This window comes from Emys orbicularis, chromosome 1 (assembly GCF_028017835.1).
Source record: "Emys orbicularis isolate rEmyOrb1 chromosome 1, rEmyOrb1.hap1, whole genome shotgun sequence".
Taxonomy (NCBI): domain Eukaryota; kingdom Metazoa; phylum Chordata; order Testudines; family Emydidae; genus Emys; species Emys orbicularis.
In genome coordinates, this window is record NC_088683.1 from 4,659,471 (window position 1) to 4,680,489 (window position 21,019).

Below are 21,019 nucleotides of genomic sequence, written 5' to 3' on the forward strand. Positions count from 1 at the left end.
AGCCATGCAAGAGGCTAGAGCTGCAGCGAAAGGCAGCTGGCACTGCCCCGGCCCGCTCAGCAGCCTGCAGGAGGTGGTACAGTAGGCCGGAGGCCTGACAGAACAATAGAAACAGGTCCCAAGGCCAAAGAACATGGAGGCTCTGCGCTGAGACCATGGGCTAGAAGAGCGGGGTGGTTTTTATAGCACAGCTGCTGTAGCAGCTGCCCGCCAGAGGGGGTAAAACAGGAGCTGGCTCCAGCACCTCACATGGTTACACTAGGGCTGAGGCAGCTCTCTGGCTAGGATGGGGACACTGGTGTCATGGAGACAGCTAGGGCAGAAATCCTAGTCCCACGGCTGTGCGGCCAGCACAGCTACAGGGGGCAGCGCACACAGCGGCTAGTCCAGATCCGCCTGAGCTAGGCAGCCCCCTCTGCAGTTTCCGCAGCTACATTTCCAGGGCCCTGCTGCCCAAGGATCCTGGCCTCAGCATTCAGAGGGGGAGGGAATGTGCGCCCCCCCAGGGATTAGTATTACAACCTGGGGCAGCCTAGCAGGAACTGTCAGCCTGTGCCCTATGAGGCTGGATGCGCTAGCACCTAGGTGAGGGGCTAACCACTGCCCTCGCCAGGAAGGGAGGCAGGGCTGGAATGTCAAAGGCTTTATTTAGAAAGTTACAGGAAACTTCTCCACTCTTAACAGCTGCCAGGAAGCACGTTTGAGCCAGGCCCTGTGCCCAGGGGAGGGGCCAGGGAGAGCGAGACAGAGTGTCCATACCCCTGAACGCGCTGTACATGGTCATGGGATTCCCCCACCAACTCTGGGCAAGCACAGCAGCCCCCACCCCTAGCAGGCTGGTACAGGAGGGGCAGCGTTAAGGCAGCAGTGGAAGGGGAGAGGATGGCATGGTTTCCATATAGGCAGGCAGAAAGCCCAATGAGCACGTCACTGCTGTCCCTCGGCACAAGGGGAAGGGCTGGGCATAGACGGAGCCTGCAGCTCATCCAAGCTGGGCCATGGCTCTTTGCCTAAAGGCATCTCTGGGAGGTGAGCCAGGATTCCCACCCTGCCCATGTTACAATGCCCCTAGGAGCTGGAGATCTGTCAGGTTGGGGCAATTCACCCCAAGAGCCACTGGCCAGGGGGGAGATTATGTGGCTCCTCGCCCTGGGTCTGCTGTAGGGATCCCCGTTCCCAGGAGCCCAACCCCAGCTCTCCTCGCAGCAGTAAGGGCAAAATGAGGCCATTGTCCAGCAGCAATAACCGGATGTACGAGCCATGGCACTCAGGGACAGCAAACTCCCCAGCGGGGCCACGAGCAGGCAGCAGGGAGGGAAGGGACTGACCACACTGGTGTCCAGAGCCTGCAGCCCTAAGGGAAAGGGACGACAGCTGTTGCTCCTCAGCCCCTTGCCCCACCCACAGCAGGGTGGGCGAGGGGTAGGTCAGGGCATGGCCTCTCCTTGGGCAGACGGGGGTGTAAGCGACATTCCACCCGTCCTGAGCGGAGGCAGAGCAGCCCCCCAGGGAGCAGGCAGCTCAGATCCACAGGGCTATGCGGGGAAAGCCCAGGCCAACATGGAGCCAACAGGGGTGGAGGCGGATAACCAATGGGCCCCCACGGTGAGGCTTGTGGCCGGAGCAGACAAGATCTATTTGCTGTCTGGCTACAGAGACAGGAGTGCTAGGAGGAGCCAGGCAAGGCGAGAGCGGCAAGCCCAGAGACAGGAGTTCAGAGCAGAGGTCATATCAGTCATTGCCTGGAAGAAAGGGGGCGGGGTCTAGGGCTGGCACCTCTGGGGCTACTTCTTCCTCTTGGTGCTCCGGAGGCTATCGGAAGGGGCGTCTCCAGCCCCGCGGGCTCTGCCCTCGACCTTCTCCTCTGCCTCCTTCTTCCTCACCTGCCCGTTCTTCTCGCTGCCCGCATGGTCCCCGTCTCCCTCTGCCACATCAGGCCGCTTGGAGCCTTTGTGCCGGCTGCTGGGGGCACTGCCCAGCGTCCTGCTGCCCAGCGCTCGCAGGAGGCAGATGGTGGCAGCGGTGAGGTAGAGCGACCACACCACAGCAGGGCCTGTGTAGGGGCGGCTCAGCTCCCGGATAAGCTGCAGAGTCGTGGGCAGGAAGGCGTCTGTAGGGCGCTTCAGGGGCGCCTTGTCCTGCACGGAGAGGAAGAGATGTGAGTGCAGATGCAGTCACAGAGCTGGGCTGCCGGAGCCCCCACTGCCCCACCAAACCTATGGGCGGTCCCTGCCCGGGGCACCACCCACCACTAGGGACTCAATTCCTCCATCACCACTTCGCTGAGGTGCGCTGCCGAGCGCCTGCTCTTAGCACAGGGCCATGAAATAGCCCTGTCCCCACGGCAAAGGGGCATGTGGGGCTCTGCTGCTCAGAGGTGATGCCAAGGCAGATGTACGTGCACAGGGGGGACACATTGCAATCCAACCCCATGGCAGGCAGCCCTCCCTGCTCCAAGAACGCTGCTGTATGGCTCCCGCTGGAAGTGCCCAGGCGTCGTATGGCTCACAGCCCAGATGTGGTGTTCTGCCAATCCTACCTTCAGCCCATACTGATTGAGCATGGCCTCCAGATTGGGGTCTCCCAGGAACACAGTGGGGTAGAACTCCTCCACGCGCTGCCGCCGCCACCACTGGCGGGGGAAGCCCCTGCAGAGAAGGGAGAAGAGGCAGGAGTTGCTCAGATCAGCCATGCTGAGCAGCAGGCGTGGTCCCAACTCCCACTCCTCGAGAGCTGCCCTGCCGGCATAGCAGGCCCTGCCCTGAAGGGTTATTGCATAAGGACCAGAATATTCCACCTGCAGAAGCCAGGCTGGGAGGCAGTGGCCTCAGAGTGGCTAGGCCCTCTGCAGCCAAGAGTCTCCCCACCCCATACACAGGACACGTGTCAGTATTTACCCAGCTCTAGTTCCATTATTCACCATCCCATTCCTCACACATCCTAACAGCTTCTGACTGCAGCTGCACTGTGTAGACAGCTGTCACCCAGTTCCATCTCAGGGGCTGACCGCTCATTTAGAGCCCTGTCCGGTTAAGTGATTAAAATGTTTCCCTCCAGCATGCATTATTTCACATTTAACACTGAATTGCATTGGCTCGCCTCTTGCCCATTCCCCTGGCTTGGCTGGGTCTCTGGAGTTCCTCACAGCCCCCTCTGGTCCTGACTAACCTAAAGAACAGCATCCTCGGCAAGTTTTGCTTTCCTGTTGCCCACCCCTTTCCAGATCATTAACATGTTACCCACCAGGGAATGCTGGCCTTGGGAAGAAGCAGGGCAGGGCAAGCTCTGGGGACAGCAGGCTGTGCCTGCTGCCCAAGCCAGCTCCTCCTCCCCTCAGATGGAGGCTGATGGCAAAGGGCACTGGCATCACTCACCCGTCCTTGGTGCTCTCCGTGAACCAGTACTTGTAGAGCTGGGCTCGGATGTAGGCAGGCGGCCGTGAGCTGAATGGGTATTTAGTTTCGTCAACCTGTACCAGGTGGATCACTGCCAGGAACAGAGGAGTTAGCACAGGGCCCCAGCACACCTTTACCCCAGGCTGCTCCTCCTGCCCAGCTGTACTAATGCCAGGCATCAAGGTCATGCCAAGGGCCCCAGCCCATGGAGCCTGGTGATCTCACCGGATCACACTGCTCTCACATTAGGGTTTCTAGCCCTCGGTGCTGTCGAGAGAAGCTTTAAGGCCACGACTCCAGAGCAGCCAATGCAGCGGCCTCTACCGGAGCCTGGGCCAAGCGCTCCAGCAGGAGTGAACTCCCACGACAATGCATGGAGCAGCTAACTCCCCACCCTGTCACTGTGGGGACCCCAGTAGGAGGAAGAGCAGAGCATGCCTTACTACAACACCCCAGCTGCTGGGGTCACACGGGGAGGCCCCTTGCTGCCCTCCAAGGGAGAGTGGCTTCCCAGGTCTGGGCAGGCCTAGGGCTGGGACTGCCTTATCACAGGCATGCTCTGGCTGCACTGCACCAGGGATGTGGGGCAGGAAAGCAGCAAGGGACTCAGAGCGCTGGCCAATTTGAGGCCAAGAGGCAAGCAGGGAGTGGTATGAAAGACAGCTCTGCTCATGTCAATCCTGACCCAGAGTTCCCCCCGCGATCCCAGCCCCAGACTTCTCATGCACACAGCTCTGCCGGTGCCCCTCAGCCCCAACCCACAGCCCCCTGAAGTGACTAGCTCGGTCGACAAAGCAGAGTAATGTGCTCTGCCTAGGGCACCATGTGAGTTTACTGGGTGGGCAGGGTGAGGGGCTGATTGCAGGGTGAGAGCGCCTGCCCCAAGCTCAGCTTGGGATGCAGAGTGGCTGGGCATGCATGGCCCCCTCACCTTCTTTCTTGCCCTGCAGCAGGCGATAGACGAAGCTGGTGAACCAGGGGCTGTGAGTGTGATCCCCCAAGGCTGCAAACCACATCTGCCAGTCGAGGCGGGGCTGGTGCGGGGCCACCACAGGAGGCCCTGCGCTGACGTTCCCTGGCTTGTACATGAACTCAATCTCCTGCAAGGACAGAGGAGAATGGGGCAAAGGTGCCTCTGAACTGCTACCTCACCCCACACACAATGGGGCTTGAACATTCTGGACCAACATGGCTGGAATGAGGATGCCACCAGTAGTGCCCCAAAGCACTTACAACATCATTGCCCCATCCCTAAATGCAGCCACCTCTGGGGTGGGACAGAGCAGCTGTTTAACAGCACACAGCACCAACACAACAGTTCAGGACAGGAAGTGAAGGACGCCACGTCTAGACCAGAAGGGCAAGCTGCAAATGGGGCGACAGCCGGCTCTTGCTAGGAGGGCTCATTGATGGCTGCATTGCACAAGCGGTCAGAGACTCCGTTTTACATTTCACCCAGTATAGCATCCCTAGCAATGCACTGGATCAGCGCTGACCAGTGCGCCACAGCACCCTGGCTCTGCCTGTAGCAGGAGCACTTGTCTCAGGGCCCCAGGAAGAAGCCATACTGCCAGTCCTTCAGGATTTGTGGGGCCAGGAGTGGGGGCACCAGCTGGTCCATCCATCCCAGCAGCACCTCCAGAGCATGTCACTCCAGTTCCTAGGATCCCAGAGTCTGGGGCTTGGACGGTCACCTCCTCTCCAGGGAAACAAGGCCAACTGGCTCTGGAAGGCGCCAATGGGGCTAACTAGTGTTGATTTCACTGCTGATGTCCATCAGAGGCTGGGTCTCAGGGGTTAACCTAGGCTTCCACCCCCTCTTCCCGCACCTCCCAGATGTATCCCCCCAGGGGAGACGCTACAGCAGCTGCATGAGATCACTGGCAGGGTGTGGCAGCGAGTTACCGTCCATTTCTCCTTGTCATAGCTTCCTTCCACCACCACCTCTGGCCGGCCCCCGACCCCCGTCATCCTGCGGAAGAGCCCGTATGAGTTCACCAGCTGGTAGCGGTCAACAGCACCGAACATCTGGTGGATGCTGGGCCACAGCTTCCCATTCGACTCGTACTCTATGTAGGTGAAGGGCACCTGGGAGGTAGCAGAGAACAGGCCGGCTCAGTCACCCCACGCAACAGGCAACGCAGCAGCAGGGATACGGCAGAGTGGGCCAGTTCATCTGCTGGTCCTGCCCAACTCAGAGCAGGAAGCAGCCCTGGCTGGTGTCTGCAGCAGTCAATAGCCAATGCCGTCCACCCAAGCCATGAGGAGAGTGCCAGCCAACGCCCAGAAGATGGAGCTTTACCTTGACCTCAGGGCATCACTAAATCGCTCCTGCAGTTACCCAGCAGAGTAGCTGACTCCCCGTTACCCATGGTGGGGATTCTGTGGGCTGGTCACATGGCATTTCCCCAGAGCCAAGCCAGCCTTCCAGCACCAGTGGCCCTTCCAAAATTTGAGACTGCCTTGGAAACCAGCCTCACCAGCGGGGAGTGCCGCCAGGATGCAGCCTTGGCAGCATTCACAGCTTTGCTCCCCAGCACAGGTCATTCTGCCCTGCTGCATCGCCAATGTGCTCCCCCACAGCAGCTGGCAGTGCCCTCTACTGTGCCTCAGGGTGTGGGCCTGGGTCCAGTAGTCAGAGTCCGAGACTGCAACGAAGCTAGAGCTGCAAGAGCTAGGTAGCATGATCCGATCACCTGGGGCTTTAACCATGCTCCTGTCCCTCCTGCACGCCCGCTGACCCAGAGGCTCGAATGCCTTGAGGCAGAGCCGCACCCTGCATTGTAGCGGGTGGTGCCTTCTCTTTTCCTGAAGTGCCCACAGCAACCTGAACCCTGCCTGGGCTCCCTAGAGGGTGGCTGCAGGAACCAGGCACCAGCCCATGCAGTGATCCTGCCTGGCCTGAACTAGGTATGGAAGGGGAGTGACTAGCCAACCCCCAATCTCCAGACCACACAAGACATGATAGGCCGCTGCCCCACACCATCCCGCCCACTCACCAGGCTGACGGCAAACATCCCTGCTGCTGCTGCAGTGAAGACAGCCCACTGGAGAGTAGCCCAGAGCTTCCAGGGAAAGCCCCGGACACAGGCACACCTGTGGGGGAGGCAGGAGAGGGACAGGTCAGCAGACAGGGCCAAAGTCCCCCATTAGCCACACAGCTGGAAGTGAAGCAGAGCTGGGGGAAGGGCTGCAGACTTTGCCCCACTTTGAGTGGGCCAGGCGGACAGACGACACCGCTGTACAAAGAGTTTGCCAGCAGCAGCCCTTAGCTCTGCGCCAGACTAGAGACTTTGCAGCAAAGACAACTGGAGTTTAACTTTAGTCCCATCCCCAACCCCCAAAGCCCTTAACCCACAGGAGTGGGGCTTTTCACATGCGTTGCTGGCCCGGCAGGGGGTACAGGTTAAAATTCCAGTTAGTGCAACTCATCAGCTGTCAGCACAGCCGTTCTGTAGCGTGCTGCAGGCTAGCTCTTCTTGAGTGCAAGTAGCCCACCAGTGCCTCTCCCCTGCCCCCCTGTGTGCCCAAGAGGGGCAGACAGGCTCCCCCACAATACCCTGCAAAAAAACTCAGAGCAGCGCAGCTTACTGCAGCACTAGGAACCCTGGTGATCTGCACTCATGTGCTGCGCCACGCCAGTGTAGACAGCAGCGAGCGCTCTAAGCAGTGTGGCTGCTCTTACTCGAGCCAGGCTAACCGGAGAGGGGTAAGGAGAGTGTAGACAACTCCAGCTAACTCTGCAGGGAAGACTGACCCTAAGGGGCCCCTGAAGCTATGGGCAAAAGGTTAAGCATAGCAGTGCCTCATCAGTCCGTGAGCCAACCTGACAAGACTCTCCCAGGGCAGCCAGTGGCTACAGCATTAAACTCTTGATCTGAATGCAGGGATGCTGCAGACCACGCTAAAAACCAGGAGCTGTGGGGATCCCCCAGGCAGACAGCCTGCCCCACTGATCTGAGTGCCAATTCCCTCAGACCCCCTGTACTCTAGCTCCAAGTCATATGCCATCAGAGCTGTGCATGGATTGGCTGCATTGTTCTACCCCTCCATACCCCATGGCTGCACCTCCAGGGCAGCTCCCCCCAGCTTCAGGAGGGGATGATCAGCAGAGAACTGATGCTTGCCACAAAACCCCTTCAGTTCAGAGGCACAGCAAGCAGCAGAGCCTGCCCCAGCCAGTGACCCTGGCTGTCCCGGGCAGGGCTGGCTCCAGGCACCAGGCACCCAAGCACGTGCTTGGGGCGGCACCTGGTAAGGGGCGGCGGGAGGAGCGCGGCTCGGCATTCCACGGGGGGGGGGGGGCGCGCTCCGGCGCCGCTCGGCAGGGCGGGGCAGCGCTCGGCGGGGGCGGGCTCCGGGGGGGGCGGTGCTCGGGGGGGGCGGGCTCCAGCGGCGCGGCGCTCGGCGGGGGGGCAGCGCGGGGGGTTCCGGCGGCCTCGGCACGGGGGGGCGGGCTCCGGCGCGCGGCGCTCGATGGGGGGGCGGCACGGGCGCGGCGCTGGAATGGGGGTTCCGGCGGCGCTCGGCAGTGGGCGGGGGCGGCGGCGCGGGGCTCGCGCTGGGGGGGATTCCGGCAGCGCTCGGCACGGGGGGGCGGGCTCCGGCGCGCGGCGCTCGACGGGGGGGGGGGGGCGGTGCGGGCGCGGCGCTGGAATGGGGGTTCCGGCGGCGCTCGGCAGTGGGCGGGGGCGGCGGCGCGGGGCTCGCGCTGGGGGGGGTTCCGGCGGCGCTCAGCACGGGGGGGCGGGCTCCGGCGCGCGGCGCTCGACGGGGGGGGGGGGCGGTGCGGGCGCGGCGCTGGAATGGGGGTTCCGGCGGCGCTCGGCAGTGGGCGGGGGCGGCGGCGCGGGGCTCGCGCTGGGGGGGGTTCCGGCGGCGCTCAGCACGGGGGGGCGGGCTCCGGCGCGCGGCGCTCGACGGGGGGGGGGGGGGGGCGGTGCGGGCGCGGCGCTGGAATGGGGGTTCCGGCGGCGCTCGGCAGTGGGCGGGGGCGGCGGCGCGGGGCTCGCGCTGGGGGGGGTTCCGGCGGCGCTCAGCACGGGGGGGCGGGCTCCGGCGCGTGGCGCTCGGCGGCGCTCTGGGGGGGGTTCCGGCGGGGGGGGGCGGCGCGGCGCGCGGCTGGGGGGGGCTCGGGGGCGGCGCTTTTTTTTGCTGCTTGGGGCAGCAAAAAAGCTAGAGCTGGCCCTGGTCCCGGGAACAGTGGCTCACCTGTACATGGCAGAGAGGATCTCCCAGGCCAGGGAGAGGAGGCCCAACCCCACTACCGGGAGAGTCACGGTCTTCAGCCACTGGATGAAGTCATGATAAGTGAAAGCTAGAGAGGAGGGGTAAAACCACAGGAGTCAGATAGTGCCTGGGCAGGGAAGGGGGGGGACCCACACATCACCCCCTTCCTCCAGGAAGGAGTGCAGGTCATGTGACACAGAGGCACCGAGGGGCATCACTGTTGGCAACAAGGTGGCTCGTTCTGAGTCACTCAGCCAAAGTCAACAGGCTCACCAGGACACAGACCAACCTCTGCCATTGGGCAAGTAAGAGGGTCAGGCAGCCAAGTTGCACCTGACCTGAGGGGGGCCTTGTCAGGATGCTGCCTGGATGGTAGCTGGGTCAGGAGCTGCTCAAGGTTGTGTCCTGCTAGGGTCACTCTCCTGGCTGAGCTGCAGGGCCCAGAGGGGATCACAGAAGAGATGGAATACCAGCCAGAGGGCACATTAGTGCCCGGCTGTGGGCGGTGTATGCTGTCCCACCCTGCAGTGAGGGGAGGAAGCACCACACCTGTTTTGGATTCAATGAGCTGCTTCTCCCAGTTGAAATGCAGGCCGAAGTCCTGGATAGTCCAGTAGATGAATAACCCATAGACAGTCAGCTCCAGCAGCGTGGAGAGGACAGACAGCAGGCTTGGAGGCCAGGCTGCAGGGTAGAGGAGGAAACAAGTGATGTTACAAGGACTGAGTGGAACTGATGCACAATGCTGTCTGCCAGAGTCTGATGAGAGCCTGAAACAGCTCCAAGGGAAGCATAATTGTGCCATGGGGGCCCCACTTAACTATTAACTCTGAAACCCAAAAATGGTAGTTTGAGTGGCACTGTTAATGCTCCCCATCCTTCAAACAAACAGCCACCTCCACAGATCCAGCAGCTACCCCAGACATAGCAAGGAATCCGTTACTTACAGCCAGGCACTCAGGTACCACAGAACATGCTCCGAGGAGTAAGTCTGGGATGTACAACTTAACACACTTAAAACCACCTTCACCAAGCAAGACCTATCCACCAGAGAAGTATATCGCATCATGGAACAAGCCACACTAATAACCTGAGAGAACTTGCTTCAATCCAGAAAAAAACCCACTGACCACATACCTCTAGTTGTAACCTACCACCCCACACTGGAACTCATACTGGCATCAAATAATTACTACCCTGACTCGATTAGGACCCCATCCTATAAGAAACCTTTCCCAACCTCCCTCTTGTAGCTTTCAAGCATGCACCCAACATCAGAAGAAGCAAGTTCCCCCGCAGCCAAGGACACACCAACTCAAAGCGGCACCAGACCCTGCCAGAACAGCTGCAAAACCTGCAGCCATATCGCCACTGCTACGATGATCAAGACCCTACGCAGGCCTATCACAACACATGGTGTACTTCATCCAGAGCATCAAACGCCACAACACCTATCACAATGCTCTTGAATGAGTTCATGCAGAAAAATGATAAGATAAAAACATCCTATCACCTGAAGTGAACATTTTTCACAAAGTGATCACTCCATACCTGAGCTCTCAGTTCTTGTCCTCAAAGGAAGCCTGCACAGCCCCTTCCAAAGATGAGCCTGGGAGCTTAAATTCGGAACTCTGCTGGACACTAAAAATCATGAACTCAATAGACACACTAATTTTAAGTCTCATTACAACAATCTGTGACCTACTAACTCTTTTGTCCTAGGACTGAAGAGGTGTTAATGGCCCGCTGCACCCTCAACTCTTACAATGCGTGTTAACTCCTTATGCTAACATTTACCCGAGACACTGGGCATGGCTACACTTTGGGTACCTCTACACATAAAAAGCTGCTGCAGTAGCTTTAGTGTAGACGCCACCTACGCCAACAGGAGGGCTTCGCCTGCCAGCATAGGTAATCCACCTCCTGGAGAGACAGTAGCTAGCTGAAGGGAAGAATTCTTCTGTTGACCAAGTGCCGTCTGCCCTGGGGGTTAGGTCAGCATTGCTGTGTTTCTCAAGGGAGGACTTTTCTACACTGAGAAATGTAGCTATGCCAATTGAAGTTCCCGCTGTGGACCCGGCCTGAGTACCTTTCCAGACCTGAACAGCTCAGGAGGCTCAAAAGCTTATCTTGTATTGAACCAGCTTCTGCTGCTGACAGAGACATTACCTCACCCACCTTCTCTCTGACCATCCTTTTAGCAGATGCATGCAGCCAATGTGCTTCTCCCACAATTCCTGCCCACCCCACAGCACCCCGGATTGTTTCAATGCAGCTGTGTTTATTAGACCTACAGCCCCCTGAAAGTTAATTATGGGGCAGTTTAAAATAGCCCAGCTGAGTCTGCTGTAGGATCTGCTGTCTGCACCAGGGCGCTGCCCCCCTGCTACAGGGCTCAGGGCAAGCTCCTTGCACAGCACATGGGACTGATCACTGAGAATTCTGCCAAGGACTCCCCCTCTGCCACTTCTGGATCAGCCCCAGGACCTGCCCAGCCCCAGAGCAGGATCCACCTCACCCTGTGCTCTGTGGAGCAGCTTGATCCCAGGTGAGCAGAGACCACAGCAGAGCCCTAACCCACACAGACTCACCACTGGCGGGTCTCCTCTTGCCGCGCCCCAGCCACAGCCCCACGTGCTCGTCATCCAGCAGTGAGAAGCACAGGACGATGGTGAGCAGGTTGAAGAAGTTGTAGTTGCCTGTGATGATGATCAGCAGCTGGAGCAGGACCTGCAGGGGAGGGCAGGAAGTCAGAGCCATGGCTAGGGTCCCATCACAGCATGAAGCACAGGCCTGGCATCCCCAGCACCTCCCTTCCTGAGACCAGGGACAAAGTGCCAAGAGAAACACCCAACATCCCTTCCCATGCACCCCCTCCCAGGCTCCCTGCCCGAGAGGCATAAGAACATAAGAAAGGCTGTACCGGGTCAGACCAAAGGTCCATCTAGCCCAGTATCCTGTCTACCAACTGGGGCACCTGGCATTGGCCACTGAGGGAGTGAACCTAACAGGCAATGATCAAGTGATCTCTCTCCTGCCATCCATCTCCATCCTCTGACAGACAGAGGCTAGGGACACCATTCCTTACCCGTCCTGGCTAATAGCCATTAATGGACTTAACCACCATGAATTTATCCTCCACTCTCAACAGTCCCCCACGGAGGGGTCCTGCTCCCTGCAGGGGAGCAGATCCACACTGGCACTGCCTGCCACTCAGCCTAGGAGGCAGCTTGAAGACTCCAGAGGGTTACCATCCCTCTGGCTGGCACCAGCAGCCAAAGGGCCAGGATCATGGCACGAGAGGCAGGTGTCCAGGGGAGAGGTGATGGGGACCCTCCTTGTCCGGCCTTGCAAGGGGAGGGAACCCATCTGGCTTGTAAGCTGCACCCTTCAGTCTGAGGCTCTGCTGCCCTTTGCCTCCAGTGAGCAAGGCAGGAGAACCACTTTCTGGGCCCAGAACTTGACAGGTCCAAAGTCACTGGCATTTGACCATTGTGAGCCTGCAATGCATGATGGGAACAGACTGCAGGGATGCCCATTTCCATTGTATCCCCCTTGGTCTCCTGTCCCCTAAGTCTTAAACCTGAGAGCAAGATCTGAACTCATGGCTCCCACGGGACAACACGTGAGAAAAGCATTAGGCCCCTGAACTCTCTTTCCTGCTCCTATCCCCAGCGGTGCATCTGGAGCCTTCCAGCCCTCGCTGGCTGTGGACGTACCTGGCAGTAGAAGGCGAAGAGGCGGAGGCGGCGGATGGGGGAGAAGAACAGCAGGGGCACAGCGATCTCGATGACGTACGTGAACACCACGCTGAACTTCTGGAACCACACAGGGAGCTGGTGGGCAAACCAGGCAGCCGGCGTAGGGATGCACTGGGTCTCGTAGTGATAGGTCAGGGCTGGGGGGGGAGAGAGCAGGATCAGGGCCACGAGGGGATTCATTAGACACAGGCAGGGAAGGAGGAGCCAGTGCAGGGTAATAACTGGATGTGGCTCAGAGAGCGGGTGAGGCCAGGACCATGTGGGGATAGAGGCCACGCAAGGATATGCAGAGATGCTGGAGCAAGCTGAGCACAATATTAAGTGCTGCCCTGCACAAGTCACTTGGGTTAGGGTTAGCAGTTCATTTGCCATGAGGCCTGGGGCAGGAAACCCTGTCAGTGTCTGGAAAAGGCAGCATGGCCTAGTGGGCTGAGAGCCAGGAACCGCTCTCTCATCCAGGCCTTATGGCCCACCCAACCTGTAGAAAAGGGTCAGTGACACTGCCCCACCCCCAGGGGTACTGGGGAGGAGTGCAAGGGCTGACCACAGAGATGCCGTCCCCGCACAGTGGCCATGCCAGGCCTCTCACCTGTGAGCCCCCACCACGTGGGGCAGCGGCTAGTCAGCTTCACCACCCCCGAGGCGAACATGAGGCGGAAGAGCAGCCAGCGCATCAGCCAGAAGGTGATGCTGTCGTGTGGCCGCCAGGCTGTGGAGCGCCACTTCAGCAGGTGCAGGGGGGCCATCAGCACGGCCAGGAAGCCTGTCTCCAGGAGGAGGCTGTCCCTGCAGGGAGCACACCACACAAGGCATCAGACAGAGGGGCCAGAGACTCCCTGTTTGCTGGGGCCAACCTGCCCTCAACTGCCCTGGCTGCATACAGAGGCCCCCTCCACCTGCCTCTTTGCCTGGCAGCCTCCAAGAGGCCAGGTCTGAAAGGTCACAGTCAGGCTGCTTCACCTGTCTGCAAATCATTTCTAGCCACCTGCATGAGGACAGCATGCACGGCTGCACAAGAGTGCTGACTGCCCAGACGGCTCCTACAGAATGCCCACGTCCAGGGGTCAGCAAGGCACTAGCCAGGGCTTGCACTGCGACCAAGCCCCCAGAGGCGGCAATGCAGGGCATGATACACCTGAGCTGTAACCTCTGCCCACGAACAGCCAGGGGGTCACCAATGGCTAACTGGCACCGCGATGAGGTACCAACCCCACTCACCCACCACTTGTACACAACCCCCTAGGCAATCCAGAGCTCGGGCGCTCCTGGAGGATGTAGCCGTGGCCATTGCTAGGGTAGACTCTCCAGGCTCAGCTGATGATCCCCCTTCCCCAGATGGTCTCAGGTATCACTGCAGAGTCAGTGTCTTTCCCCTGCCTTTAGCATGATACTGGCGCGGTTTTTGAAAATAGGTCAAACTGTGGCCCACTCCCCACAATGCCTGTTTAAATGGCCCCAGAGAGCATTCATACGGAAACAGGAGTCGCACAAACCTAGACATACAGCAGCCACCCTGAAAGAGAACGGCCACCTCCCCGCAGCCCAGGAGCATGTGCCAGGCAGTAACAGTCAGAACCAGTTCCTGGCACACCTGACCAAGTATGATTTACATGTTAGATAGTTCCCAGGAATGCCCAGAACAAGAGGCCCCCCGACTACACTGAGTCAGGATAGCAGTGTCCAGGCAGCACGGAGCAGGGATCTGTGCTTCAGTGTCGCTTCCCTGGACTGATTCAGCACAGCACAAGACCTGCCACTCTGAACCCCTATAGAGCTACGGTGCAGCCATACAAGAGGTCATGTGAACACCTGCAGGATACAGCTGGGGCTTCCACGGCCCACCCACCTGGGGCCCATCCTGCCAGGGAACTGAAGCTGTGCTTGGAAAGGGCTGAACGACCCAACATGAGTGGCCACATGTAGATCTGGGGAGACAGAGTCACTTACCACTGGAAGTACAGGAACACCTGCCCCACCTGTGGAGAGAGGGAGCACAAGGGTGTCAACAGGTGACCCAGGGTGCATTACGAAGTGACAGGCACAAATAGGTTCTGATCACAGGATCGCCCCATTCCAGTCTTCTCCATCCCACCCAGACTGGAGGGGAGAAGAGTGCAAAGGCTCATGGGAAGACATCTTCTCCTGGGCACATTCCAGGTAGCAATGCCAGCTCCCTTGTGGCAACAGGCCCCGATCCAACCCCTGGGAACTGAGACCAGGCACTGTCACACAGCCAAGAGCTGTGGGGCCACGGTAAGGCCCCAGTACAAAGCCTGAATGGGGGGTGGGGGTGGAAGACAGACAGGGTGGGGAGGTGGGACACACCTACATCGTGTGCACCAACAAGGCTAGGTGATGCTGGGAACTACTGCACCAGCCTCCTCTCAGGAGAGTCTGCTTCAGGCCTGGCTTGTTCCAGTGGGATGGGCTGTCTGGGTCGAGCCTGGCACCCAGATGATTATCCAAGAAAGACTCAAAGGACAAGGGGACTGTGGGTTGGGATTGAGGGGTAGCAGCAGAACTGGGGGAGCCCAGGGCTGGGATAGCAGGGGGCTGCGAGTCAGGATTGATGGGCATTTGCAGTTGAATTTTGCTCCATACCAGCCTGCACTATGGTTGACTCTAGCCCTGGTGCTATTAACCGCTCACACCCACCAACGCTTTAAGCCTGCTCAGAGATAGGGCAGGAAGATCAATACTGACAGTGTAACAGGCTGACTCCAGAGGTCAGCTCCTGACTCGCCCACAGCTTTGGACATGCCAACACTATACTAGAAACGCAGGGGATTTGATTACTGCCAGATTCTGAGTCAGTGCTGTTCCAGGAGGAGGAGCCCTGGAGGCTCCAATAAGAGGAATGATGTTTCTCTCCAACATCACCTTAAAAGGCAAGAGGCAGCAAGTGGAACATCCCCAAATCCAGGAAGGGAGAGCTGTGAATTGTGCTGCACTCCAGAGAGCAGCACAACACACATAAGGTGTTAGCTTGGCTCTGGGGCCTGTGTGAGAAGGAGGCAAGACTCCCAGCAGAGGCACCGTATGGTCCTCCTAAGCCTCAGCCCAGAGGTCACTGCCCTCGGGACAGAGAGGGCCTCTGAGATGCTGCACCTAGCAGACCAAACTCCATCAGTTTGGAAGGCAGAGAGCACCTCCCCTAGGCCCTGTTTTGAGGGAGCATCCACTGGCCCAGAGGCAGCTACCGTCCCAGTGAAGAGGACAGCCCATTTACCTTTGCTTTTCCTGGCTACACAAGCTAACACCTACACAAAGCTGCAGCCAGGGTACTTCACTCCCTCTGCACAGCTGGGGGCAGCACTCATGGCCACAGTACAAGCTCCCCACCCTGCCCCCATTCCACATCTACCACCGCAACAACTGGCAGGGCTGCTACGAGCTGTGGGTGGTTTGGCAGAGGCGGCTGCTGGTATTAGAGTACTTAGGTCAGACTGAGCCGAACTGGAGTGGAGCTCTTTGGAGAGGCAGGACCACCCATCAGGCTCTCAATGGGGAGCTGGCTGGCAGGCATGGGGCCAGAGCCCTATGTGGGAGCAAGTATAACATCAGCACACTGTTCGTGCTGGAGCAGGCTGTCAGCACTCACTGCTTGGTGCACACAGGGATACCAGACAGGTGTATGGATTTGGGGAGAACACTTGGGATGCAGTGATCCCAGATGTCTGGTCTGCTTAGTGTCCCAAACGGACCCAACCAGCTCCACGCTCCCGCACCCAGCCCTGCAGGAATCACTTCTGATTGAGATCTGCCAGGAAACGACTCCTGTCTTAACAACTGGGAGAAGCTCTGTTCTGATCAGAGATCAGAGCCAGCAATTAAATGCAACACACTAGTATTAATGCAATGTTAAGGTCAAACTATCAAACACTCAATAGCCAGGATATTCTGAAAGTTAAGGTAGCACTGACAGGGTTAACTCAGCCACGCTGCCTACACAAGGGAATTCAGGGTATACAATACAACAAATGCCGCCTTTTGCATTTAATTCCCCTGGTGTGAGAAGGAAGAGAAACCATGCTTACAAACTGCCAGGATACCTGACTCTCACCACAAGTTCCTCAATAAGGAGCTATTGGGCCCAGGCAGCCTGTAAGCACAACCAACAGATTAAGATCCCTTAAGTGTGCTAAAAATGTCAGGCACCACTATGCTTGTGTGCAACATCCTGACCTTAGTGGTGGTGCACTTAGCGAAGTGATTCTCTGCAAACCTGGCTTGCTTTGGGGAGCTAAGAGATTTGGGGTTTTTGGTTTTTTTAAAAGCCAAGTAGAGTATGATGTTTCTAGCCAAGTCATTTAAGTGAGTAAAATTCCTGCTCAGAGCAGGTGAGAATGTGACACGCCCACTTCCCAAGAGGCCACTCCAAAGCCCAATCAGTAGTCACAGACCAAATATGGAGAATTTCAACCCCAGAAGGAACTGTGGGACATTATGGAACCACCAGGAACAGGGGCTGGGATGGAGACTTGAATTCAACCTGAGATGGCAAGACCGACACCTGCTATGGAGAGAAAAATCACCCACCCCATGCCCCTGGGCAGAGGTGAGGGAAGAGGACTGACAGGAGACGACCGGGGCTGCTTTAGAGAGCGAGAAGCTAAATAAGAACAGCAGGGAAGGTCAGGAAGAGGACCAGGTGAGCAAACCCTGCCCCAAGCAGGGACTCTGATAACCCCCTGCTCTATTAGGGCCCAAGCTATGGGTGGGTGCAGAGCAGCAAGGAGGGCACTCCCACCATGTACCTGTCACAGATGAGAAGTCTGCTCCTGCCCCCACACTTCAAGAGACTGCCTCTACTCCCCCAACCATGCACTGCTCCATCCACACCCCCCAGTGCCCACATACCTGGTAAAGCGAGAGGTAGAGCATCCAGAGCAGCAAGAAGATGAGGCTGTCCCGCAAGGGCTCAAGCACCAGGGCGCCAAAGGAGATCAGTACACCCAGCAGGCACAGCAGCTCCATGCCCTGTTCTGTGTCCAGTCCCAGGCGTGGGCCAAACCACAGCAGCGTCGGGGAGTCCCGCAGCTGCTCCCAGAAGCCCTTCCCGGAGAGACGCAGCATCTTGCGGGCTGGCAGGATGCCATCTTTCCCATAGAGTCCTGAGGGGGGGGGGGGGAGGGGAAGAGAAGAGAAGGAGACAGGAAAGAAAGTTGCACACCCAGCAACCCCCCCAGGTAACTATCCATCTGCTAGAAACATGCAGTCCTCCCTTCCCAAGGGACACCCAGCCTTTCTGGTGAGCAAGTTTGCCCTGGGAGAAGGACCCACTGAGTGCCACCCCCCAGGAGCCAGGATCAGAGGAATATAACTAGGTCCAGAAGCCCAGCAGCAACATTCAACCCTCCATTGCTGGCACTGAGCCTGGGAGAGGGAATGCACACACTATGGGAAACATCCATCTGGAGCTCCTGAGGTGAACAGCTGCCTAACGATCCATGGCCATAGCCTGCAGGGCTGCCCGATTAAGCCTGCTCACGTGGAATGGTTACAAGGACTCTGCTCGCCAAGCAAACCAGGCCTCTGCCCAGCCAACTGGGGGAGCAGCTGCAGGAGAGCAGAGTGATGCACATTCCATCCAGGTGGGCCCAACAGCATGCAGAGGTATAGCAGCCGGGACCACATACACCTGTTGTAAGGGCCCAAACACACTGTACTCCACGTGACCTGGACCCAAATGTGCTCAAGGCCTTAAACAGACTTGAAGCCTTTTAGTCTTTGCAGAGCACTGACTCTCTCTCCTTCCCCAGCCTGCAGGGGACTCTCCCTTGCAGGACATGACTGTTTCAAGGGTGGGAGCCCAAACTGTGCCACAGCCATTTTCTTTCACTCTCTAGAGCAGCTCTGGACTCACAGGGGGAGGAGGGGGGGAATTATTATATTTTAGGGGCCACTCCAGAGTTAGAGGTACCAACATCAGAAGGCCCCCCCCGCTACGCTCCAGCAGAGCCTCGAGTTAGGGAGATTAAAAGCTCTACTTGGAGTGGCTGAGCACTTGGCCGCTTGCCCAGCTCCTGGCCAGCGATTGGCAGGAAACAGAAAACAGGAGGAAACAGAGAAAAGACTCAAGTAAAGTGGTTAAGCAGAGGCCCGAGGTACTGGGCAAAGGGAGGGACCAGCTGGGCAGAGCAGCAGCTACTTCCTCCAAGTCCCCAGGAAGAAGGCCTCAAAGAACCGCTTCCCAAGGTAGCGGCACAGAACTCTGCAACCTGGGGTCAAGCACAGCCTGTATTTGCAGGCACAGCTCCCAGAGAGAGACGCAGCAGCAGCAATGGTGGGATAAGGATAGTGCAACTGGGAGCAGGGTAGCATTCTGTGGGCATGGGTAACGTATACAGAAGAGAAGGGTAACGGGAAAAGCTATCAGGAGGAGGGTACAAGGTAAAGAAGGCACTGGGAGGGCACTAGCCTACGACTCAGGTGAACCTGGTCAATTCTCAGCTGGACTTCCTGTGCAATGCAGTCTGTGTCTTGGGAGGAGATAATGTTGTCCTACTTCAGAGTCAGGATTAAATACTAGTGTTTGAGGAGTACTAGCATAATAGGGCAATGGGGACCCTATGCACACCTAGATAGAACCCCCTCGTCCTCCACTTGGTCACACACCTCAACCCACCACTTCCAGACACCAACCAGATCTGACCCAGGCGGAACCAACTCCCATGGACTTCAGGGGAGATACACCTGCTTACACTGGGGGAGATGGGGGCAGGATTTAGTCCCATAGAACACCAGATGGAGGCAAGTTACATAACTTGGCCACTTAGCCATTGTGGGTCACTGCTGAATGAGGCCCTCCAGCTGGGACCTGCTCTGCTCCCCCTCACTCCAAAACAACAGGAGCCAATGAAGTGTAACAGAGGTTTCCCCCTCCTCCACAAGGGCCTTCACTGCCCATCCTCTGTTTTGGTCCAGGAGCCTCACTGCACTGAGCCAAGCCTCCCTCAAGGAGCGACTGATTTGTTCCCTTTGTTTCCCCATCTCCCGCCTCCCCAGTGTATGGAATCTCAGGGTAGCATCTGACCCCACTACAGGCAGGACACCAGCACTTCCTACCGCTCCTAGTTCATCTTCGGCCTCTCTGTCTGCTCCTCTTCTTCCTCATGCCCAACCCCACCTCCATGGAGCAGCCCAGAGCACCAGCCCTGCCCAAGCTCCTGCATCTTTCTTCCCCTTTGCCCCAGTGGCACCAGGTCCTGGCACAAGGCCTAACAGGAGCCACCGATGCCATTCAATGGGTTTCTCAGCAGGGGCCGTGCCCATCCCTTGTGTCCCAAATGAGACGACTGAGGCACCACAGCCCATTACTAGGTATCTCCCCACCCCCAGGCCGCCCAGCGTGAGGAGCTGGGAGCCCCTCACCGTCAGTTGTAACAGACACCTTGTCACCTACTCCATCCCCAGCATCTCCTCTTCTCCCCAGGCCGGCCCTAGGGCACCACAGACACCGCCTGGGCGAGGGCTGGCCAGAGCGCTCCCAGGGACCAGGCAAGGAGCCACTCCTACCATGGTACCTGGCCAGGTGAGACCTGCCCCCTGCCAGCCGCTCCCACCGCGGCCCCAAGCCCCCTCACGCGAGCCCAGACCTCGAGCTAGTGACAGGCCCCCATGGCCCTGTCAGTGCAGCCCAGCCCCCCTGAGCACCGCTCAACCCCCAAGGGACCCTACCCCCATGCAACAGTACCACCGCCCCCACAGCCCTGTCAGCACAGCCCCCCAGGGACCCCACCCACCAGTACCACAGCCCCCAGCCCTGTCAGCACAGCCCCCCAGGGACCCTACCCCACCCACCAGTACCACAGCCCCCACAGCCCTGTCAGCACAGCCCCCCAGGGACCCCACCCCACCCACCAGTACCACAGCCCTCAGAGCCCGGTCAGTGCAGCCCAGCCCCCCTGAGCACCGCCCAGCCCCCTAGGGACCCCACCCCCATGCAACAGTACCACAGCCCTGTCAGCGCAGCCCCCTGAGCACCGCCCAGCCCCCTAGGGACCCCACCCCCATGCAACAGTACCACAGCCCTGTCAGCGCAGCCCCCTGAGCACTGCCCAGCCCCCCAGGGACCCCACCCCCATGCAACAGTACCACAGCCCTGTCAGCACAGCCCCCCAGGCACTGCCCAGCCCCCCAGGGACCCCACCAGTACCACAGCCCCCAGCCCTGTCAGCGCAGCCCCCCAGGCACTGCCCAGCCCCCCAGGGACCCCACCCCCACCCACCAGTACCACAGCCCCCAGCCCTGTCAGCGCAGCCCCCCTGGGACCCCACCCCCACGGCCCTGTCAGCGCAGCCCCCCGGCACTGCCCAGCCCCACAGCCCCCACGGGACAGACCGGGGGCACCCGCCCAGGCGCCCCTCGGCCGCAGGCGCCGCGCCCCGCCCCGACACCTGGGGCCCGCCCCGTACCCGGTATCTGCAGATAGAGCGAGGCGAAGGCGGCGACGTAGGCAGCGGCCAGGCCGCCCAGGAGCAGCTGCCGGGCCAGGCGCGGCGGCTCCCCCATGGCGCGGGCGGCGGTAACGGGACTCAGCCTCCGAGCGCACGACACGTCCCCGGCCCGCGCGCTCCCAAGTACCCGCCCAGCGCGAGGGGCGGGGCCGGGGCAGACACGCCCCCTCCGCGA

General features: G+C 59.2%; 1 protein-coding gene across 1 annotated transcript; it reads right to left on the reverse strand.

The window, feature by feature from the left end:
* Positions 1 to 629: 629 nt before the first annotated feature.
* LMF2 (lipase maturation factor 2) lies at positions 630 to 20,899 on the reverse strand. Its single transcript, XM_065407749.1, has 14 exons — positions 20,803 to 20,899; positions 17,246 to 17,499; positions 14,333 to 14,361; positions 12,975 to 13,171; positions 12,344 to 12,522; positions 11,216 to 11,354; positions 9,174 to 9,308; positions 8,607 to 8,712; positions 6,395 to 6,491; positions 5,301 to 5,483; positions 4,327 to 4,495; positions 3,375 to 3,486; positions 2,540 to 2,648; positions 630 to 2,138 (listed from the first exon to the last, which is right to left on the reverse strand). Exons 1-14 carry the CDS (start codon positions 20,897 to 20,899, stop codon positions 1,785 to 1,787), a joined length of 2,160 nt encoding a protein of 719 aa, XP_065263821.1. The 3' UTR covers positions 630 to 1,784.
* Between the last annotated feature and the right edge of the window lie 120 nt (positions 20,900 to 21,019).

What these genes read in the sequence shown, in the direction of transcription:
- LMF2 (XM_065407749.1), bottom strand. Translation starts at nt 20,899, where the DNA reads ATGGGGGAGCCGCCGCGCCTGGCCCGGCAGCTGCTCCTGGGCGGCCTG. An exon ending in ATCCTCTCTGCCATGTACAG is followed by an intron (nt 6,492 to 8,606) that starts GTGAGCCACTGT and finishes CCTCCCCCACAG; the next exon opens with GTGTGCCTGTGTCCGGGGCT. An exon ending in GGATGTTTGCCGTCAGCCTG is followed by an intron (nt 5,484 to 6,394) that starts GTGAGTGGGCGG and finishes GCTACCTCCCAG; the next exon opens with GTGCCCTTCACCTACATAGA.